General features: G+C 40.2%; 1 protein-coding gene across 2 annotated transcripts; it reads left to right on the forward strand.

The window, feature by feature from the left end:
* The first annotated feature begins 236 nt into the window (after window positions 1-236).
* Window positions 237-4,633, forward strand: LOC103521618. Of its 2 annotated transcripts, XM_008486726.3 has the most exons (6): window positions 237-339; window positions 861-1,129; window positions 2,222-2,332; window positions 2,752-3,014; window positions 3,164-3,262; window positions 3,671-4,633. In XM_008486726.3, exons 1-6 carry the CDS (start codon window positions 272-274, stop codon window positions 3,971-3,973), a joined length of 1,113 nt encoding a protein of 370 aa, XP_008484948.2. In that variant the 5' UTR covers window positions 237-271; the 3' UTR covers window positions 3,974-4,633. The 2 variants fall into 2 exon arrangements, with proteins under 2 accessions (XP_008484948.2, XP_017304347.1); XM_017448858.2 differs by lacking the exon at window positions 3,164-3,262 and having other exon boundaries at window positions 2,752-3,113.
* The last annotated feature ends 2,281 nt before the right edge of the window (window positions 4,634-6,914 follow it).

Raw genomic sequence — 6,914 nt, forward strand, 5'->3', positions numbered from 1 at the left:
AGAATATCTCTCCTATCTATTGCTCTCCTAATCTTCTGCACCACTACCGGTAAGAATTTGAAACGAATGAACCAAGTTACAAGTTTGAACGCGACGATTTAACATTTGGTTTGTCTGTTCATAAGTTTTTCTACTGGTCTGTCTATTTACAAGTTTTCAAATTTGTGTGTTCATAAGTTTTTCTGTCTGACTGTTTGCAAGTTTTCCAGTTTATCTGTTTGTTTCGCCTTTATTACACTCTTCGAATGGGGAATTCAAGCAGTTTCTAAACATGGTGAAAAGGCACCATAGTAATCTGATGGCCAACACGAAGTACAACTCCATCGACATGTTTATTGAGTAAGATCGGCTGGCTTTCTAATATCCTGTCTTAATTCTCTCTTCGCTTTGGGGATGATATAATTTATCAACTGGCTTTCTCCTAACCTGTCTTCCTTCTCTCTTCACTTTTGGGACGATAAGACCTCAGCAGTTACAGGTTCCCTCTATGAAACCTCATGAAAAGTTCAATTCCTGCCCGGTTATCTTAAACAGATAAGGTTTGATTTTGGAACGCCCGGCTTTCTCCTATCCTGTCTTCCTCTCTTCGATCTTAGGACGATAAGACCTCCGTTGTTGCAGCTCCCTCCACCAAAACTCTTTTAAAAAATCCCAATACACCCCCCCCCTCCCCCTTCGAGGCACTTAAACTCTGGAATACCAGGTCGTTCACGGCGGTATTTTAATCTTGGTTCAGGCTTTCAGAAGTAATCTTATCTGTTGCCGACAGATCTTTTTTTTTCCGTTAGGTGCTTTAACTGATGTGTTACAATTCTTTATCGGTAGAAAGGGAAAGATTTTTATTGGTGGAAATGTTTCAGATTCTACAATGAGTACCGCCATTACATTAACACTTACGATGCGGACTTCAACGATTTCTTTGAACGCTATCAGCCCAGGTTCCGGCCTAATGAAGTATGTTCAGGCATGGCTATCGAACTGCTCAACCGGATAGCTTACGAGGTTCCTGATGTCCAATACCATTCCTATTTGACCACATGTGCCGTCAACATTCAGGAAGATGCCTATAAGAGTTTAAATGGATGGACCGGGCGCCTTCCGAGGGAATTTATTCACGACCATGTTGCAGGTAAATGATAGTCGATCGAGAGGTGAAGAGGTGAATCTATGTTGTCGAGGTAGTGTACGGTTTCAGTCGACTATGGGTGGACACAGCTTAGAATAAAAGTCCAATGAAAAAACTTAATTTGGGTTCAAACAGGTAACTGCAGGGAATCCCAAAACTCCAGTTTTGGGCTACCCGTTTCCCGACTCCAGCCAAGTTAGTTTGGAAAGTTGAGCGCCTGGCTTGTCACAGTTAGGTCACAGGAAAGAATTCGTCCTAAACAGATAAGGTTCTTTCTCGGAACGGCTGGCTTTCTAATATCCTGCCCTGCTTCTCTCTCCGATTTTGGAAGGATAAGCCCTCTCGTTGCGTTGTTACAGCTCCCTCTAGCAAACCTCTTTTTTTTAGCTAAATCCCCTTTAGGGGTGAGCTATTTATTTCTAACGAAAGTCACAACTTTGGGTCGGGGTTGTGTTTTTTGGGTCTTTTGGGTCACTGGGAAGCTATTTCATATTGTTCTTCTACTTTCATTTCAGGTTTCATTAGAATCTCCATTCAGAATAGACTGGGTTATGTTATTCTGGATCCTGGATTTGGTCTCCAATACCCCATTGTTATTATGGAAGACAGACACGATCCACACTTGCGTAAGTATTTTGACGTATGTAAATATGAGCAATCTAAAACTGACATTATTGTACGCTATCTTTCTCACTGTGATAGAAGGGCTGAGACCCGACTCCAGCCAAGTTAGTTTGGAAAGTTGAGCGCCTGGCTTGTCACAGTTAGGTCACAGGAAAGAATTCGTCCTAAACAGATAAGGTTCTTTCTCGGAACGGCTGGCTTTTTAATATCCTGCCCTGCTTCTCTCTTCGATTTTGGAACGATAAGACCTCTCGTTGCGTTGTTACAGCTCCCTCTAGCAAACCTCATTTTTCTTTTTAGTTAAATCCCCTTTAGGGGTGAGCTATTTATTTCTAACGAAAGTCACAACTTTGGGTCGGGGTTGTGTTTTTTTGGGTCACTAGGAAGCTATTCGCTATGAAAACTCATTTTGAAATATATATATTTTAAAAAGTTCTAGAGTTTCATATTGTTCTTCTACTTTCATTTCAGGTTTCATTAGAATCTCCATTCAGAATAGACTGGGTTTTGTTATTCTGGATCCTGGATTTGCTGTCCAATACCCCATTGTTATTATGGAAGACGGACAATATCCACACTGGCGTAAGTATTTTGACGTATGTAAATATGAGCAATCTGAAACTGACATTATTGTACGCTATCTTTCTCACTGTGATAGAAGGGCTGAGAGTTTCAAACCCCCTTTGAACGCTCAGAAACACTAATAAATACCCCATTGTTATTATGGAAGACGGACAATATCCACACTGGCGTAAGTATTTTGACGTATGTAAATATGAGCAATGACGTATGTAAATATGAGCAATATGAGAAACTGACATTATTGTACGCTATCTTTCTCACTGTGATAGAAGGGCTGAGAGTTTCAAACCCCCTTTGAACGCTCAGAAACACTAATACTCGTAGTAATAGGTACGATATCTGGGCTTCTACCATGTTCCACATTTGTCCCATGACTCCCAAGTGTATAAGCCGAATTTTCCCAATTCCTACTTTCACAGCGGTATCCTTAGGGTGGGGTCGCAACTCCCGCGGGCAGAAGTTCGAGTTTCAACTCCTCGGTCGTGACAACTCGTACATCTTGGCGAACACTTTCCTACCCAATTCCAGCATCCCCGACGAGGCTTTCCTGTACGCTGTCGGCTCCCCCTACTGTTCCTTCTTGGAGACGACCACCAAACCAAACCAGCTTAGACTGTTCAAGTGCATGGTGTCAAGAAACGCTAATGGAGCGCCCACTGCGGCAGTGTATGTTAACCTGGAGGCGTCAGACGGGAAACCACTGGTGTTCAAGGTGGCACTGTACGGGGGAAGCAAGAGAACGTTTTCGGTGCCACTGTCACAACCGAACCAAATGAATCAAGTAAGTACCTTAGTAGAATCTTAACTTTTAACCCATCCTCTAGGGCTGAGGCGTCAGACGGGAAACCACTGGTATTCAAGGTGGCACTGTACGGGGGAAGTAAGAGATCGTTTTCGGTGCCACTGTCACAACCGAACCAAATGAATCAAGTAAGTACCTTAGTAGAATCTTAACTTTTAACCCATCCTCTAGGGCTGTTTGCCTCCCTATGTTTTGTAACATTTGACAAATGTCAGCAACAAAAAAGTCTCCTTATCTCGTCCTTTAGATTACACAGACCTTACCCTTAAGAAAAGTCCAAGTAGTTTGGAAGGTAGCGCGTCTGCGTTGTAAATGCTAGGTCACAGGCTTGATTCCTAGTTGGCACAAACTGTATTCTATGAGTATGTAATTAAATAACGTTGGTACTCGGAACAATTGCCTTTCTCCTATCCAGTCCTTTTTCTTTCCTTATCCTAGAGGAAGGAAAGTAACACATTCGACAAAATTTTCGATGTTCAATTTTTAGTGCCAAAACACGTTTCATGGTCCATCCCGTCCTTTCTATCTCTTCTCAGACACAAAATGCCGACTTCAACACCGTGGCCGAGTATCTGGGCGTCACCCGTGATGAGCTGCTCAAGAAGATGATGTCCCTTCATACAATAGCCTCGGATACCAATTTCATGGCCGCGTCCCAATCTATGCTAGCCGATCTGGATCCACCACCGTCGTCACCTAGCAACCAAGGATCTCCAGGTGGTTTAGACAAGGCTAGAGAATATGATAGACAAGTGCCTGCGAAGAAGAAAAATTCGTCTTTCTTTAAATCGTTGCTGTCGATGTTTATTTGTGGTCGTTCAAGCTGTACGAGAGACTAAAACTGGAAAGGGTTTTCTTCATTTTATATTTTGAATTGATAATTATCATTGTTCTTGTTCAAAATATCGGAGGTAAACAAAAATGGGATATGAAGAGAGTTCTGTGGGAAATTTTCCTAGTTTTTCCCTCTGGGGGGCTAAGTAGATTTGTTTAAAACCATCAGCTTTCAAAGAAAGCCTCTAAACACAAGAGTGGGAATGTTTTCCCCCTGTTTCTTTTTATTCAAATGCAGGGAATAAGAGCTCGAGGTATCTTCGTCTTAACGAAAATCCAGGAATTTCTGCTTTTGTCAGCGCTTTTTCCTGCTTATTTAGGATGCGGCAGAACATTTTGTGTTGTAGGGACAGATTCTAAATCCCTCTGAAGATTTGAGAGAAGATTTGACAGAGAAGGTATTTGCAATCAACCAACAATGAAGGTAGGTATATTACGTAGGTAGGTATGTACACTATTCCGACCCTGGACCCAAAACTCCCCAAGACATCCCTTCGCGAATTCTATACAAAAACTGACTCGCTTAAAACCTAGCACCAGGGTTCTCCCATCGAGTATCCCCTACTAGATTTCCCCCTCAGCCTTTCGGAGTGTATCGAATGAAGATCCCTTCCTGGGATTGGTCCACTGGTTACGCTCTGCTTATGAGGGTGCCATGGCTAGCCTACATATATATATATCAGTACTTTTTTGTGGAGGCCAACTCTTAATAAGTACCTACGTAGTTGCTTCAAAAGTAAGTACATACGTAGGTATATTCAGTATTATGGTAGGTGTGTACCAATTAAAAGTCTTAAACAGATAAATAATAAATAAAATTAATGAATAGTTACCTAATACATAATAGGTATGTATTAAAAAAGTTTTGACTCACTTGGAAATTGAAACCGAATATTCCTCTCTCATAATAAAATTGATATAGGAGTGATGGAAAATTATTTAGATAATATTTTCTTTAGAAGAGCTTAGGTAGAAGGGAGGTCCCACATTGACTTTTTTTATATATAGGTATGTATTAAAAAAGTTTTGACTCACTTGAAAATTGAAACCGAATATTCCTCTCTCAAAAGTGATTTCAATTGAGAAAATCTCTAATAGGTGATTAAGGTAGTGGTTAGGTTATACAATAAATGTACATAGGGCTAGGCTATAGGTTAGGCTAAGCTTGAAAAATAGAACGAAAAATTTGAAATGGGTATTTTTTTTTTTTTTGCCTTTCTATGTTCAAGCTTAGCCAGCCTATCCTAGACACAATAATTCCCATTTGGGACATTTGGGTATTGACTAAACACCGCAGTGCAATAATAAAGATGACAATATTAGTTGTTTTGTAATTTTCATCAGTAATTGATAATTATTTAGATAATATTTTCTTTAGAAGAGCTCAGGTAGAAGGGAGGTCCCACATTGACTTTTTTATATATATATATTATATATCAGTACTTTTTTGTGGAGGCCAACTCTTGACGTTATTTTTTTAACACGAAGTGTTTTTTTGGGGGGATATCACTATTTTTTTTGTACAAGTACTACGTAAATAGGTACCTACGTAGTTGCTTCAAAAGTAAGTACATACGTAGGTATATTCAGTATTATGGTAGGTATGTACCAATTAAGAGTCTTAAACAGATAAATAATAAATAAAATTAATGAATAGTTACCTAATACATAATAGGTATGTATTAAAAAAAGTTTTGACTCACTTGGAAATTGAAACCGGAATATTTCCTCTCTCAAAAGTGATTTCAATTGAGAAAATCTCTAATAGGTGATTAAGGTAGTGGTTAGGTTATACAATAAATTTAATGTACATAGGGCTAGGCTATAGGTTAGGCTAAGCTTGAAAAATAGAACGAAAAATTTGAAATGGGTATTTTTTATTTTTTATTTTTTTTTTTGCCTTTCTATGTTCAAGCTTAGCCAGCCTATCCTAGACACAATAATTCCCATTTGGGACATTTGGGTATTGACTAAATGGGAAGTACATATTGCGTCTCATATCATCCATCTGATGAGGAACATACTCCTGGATGGGCAAGCTACGGTACAGACGAGTCTATTGTAGCAGTTGTTTCATCGCTACGAAATAAAAATGGCAGTGAAACACCCATCTTTTTTTTAAAATATCATGCTACGGTACAAACGAGTCTATTGTAGCAGTTGTTTCATCGCTACGAAATAAAAATGGCAGTGAAACACCCATCTTTTTTTTAAAATAGGTTTGATAGGGGGAACTGTAACTTCTAAGGCCTTATCGTCCCGAAATCGATGAGAGAAGGAAGAAAGGATAGGAGAAAGCCATGATGAGGAACATACTCCTGGATGGGCATGCTACGGTACAGACGAGTCTATTGTAGCAGTTGTTTCATCGCTACGAAATAAAAATGGCAGTGAAACACCCATCTTTTTTTTAAAATAGGTTTGATAGGGGGAACTGTAACTTCTAAGGCCTTATCGTCCCGAAATCGATGAGAGAAGGAAGAAAAGATAGGAGAAAGCCAGCCGTTCCGAGAACGAACATTATCTGTTCAGGATAAAATCCGCCTTAGTTCGTAATCGAACCCGCGGCCTAGCGATCACTAGTCACTAGGCAGACGCGCTTACCAACCGAGCTATACATATAACTAGGGCTGGCACAGGGAAGAAAGGATAGGAGAAAGCCAGCCGTTACGAGAACGAACATTAGTTCAGGATAAAATCCGCCTTAGTTCGTAATCGAACCCGCGGCCTAGCGATCACTAGTCACTAGGCAGACGCGCTTACCAACCGAGCTATACATATAACTAGGGCTGGCACACTCATCTTTTGTATGTACTTTTCGATTTTTTTTTTTTAAGAGGTTTGACAGAGGGAACTGTAACTGCTATGGTCTTATCGTCCCGAAATCGAAGAGAGAAGGAAGACAGGATAGGAAAAAGCCTGCGCCAAATCAAAGGTCGCTCCCAT

The sequence above is a fragment of the Diaphorina citri genome, unplaced genomic scaffold, assembly GCF_000475195.1.
Source record: "Diaphorina citri unplaced genomic scaffold, Diaci psyllid genome assembly version 1.1 scaffold5590, whole genome shotgun sequence".
Taxonomy (NCBI): domain Eukaryota; kingdom Metazoa; phylum Arthropoda; class Insecta; order Hemiptera; family Psyllidae; genus Diaphorina; species Diaphorina citri.

Coding starts and splice junctions, on each gene's coding strand:
- LOC103521618 (XM_017448858.2), top strand. CDS start 272: ATGGTGAAAAGGCACCATAGTAATCTGATGGCCAACACGAAGTACAAC. Junction 340..860: donor TCCATCGACATGTTTATTGA/GTAAGATCGGCT, acceptor GAAATGTTTCAG/ATTCTACAATGAGTACCGCC. Junction 2,333..2,751: donor CGGACAATATCCACACTGGC/GTAAGTATTTTG, acceptor CTACTTTCACAG/CGGTATCCTTAGGGTGGGGT.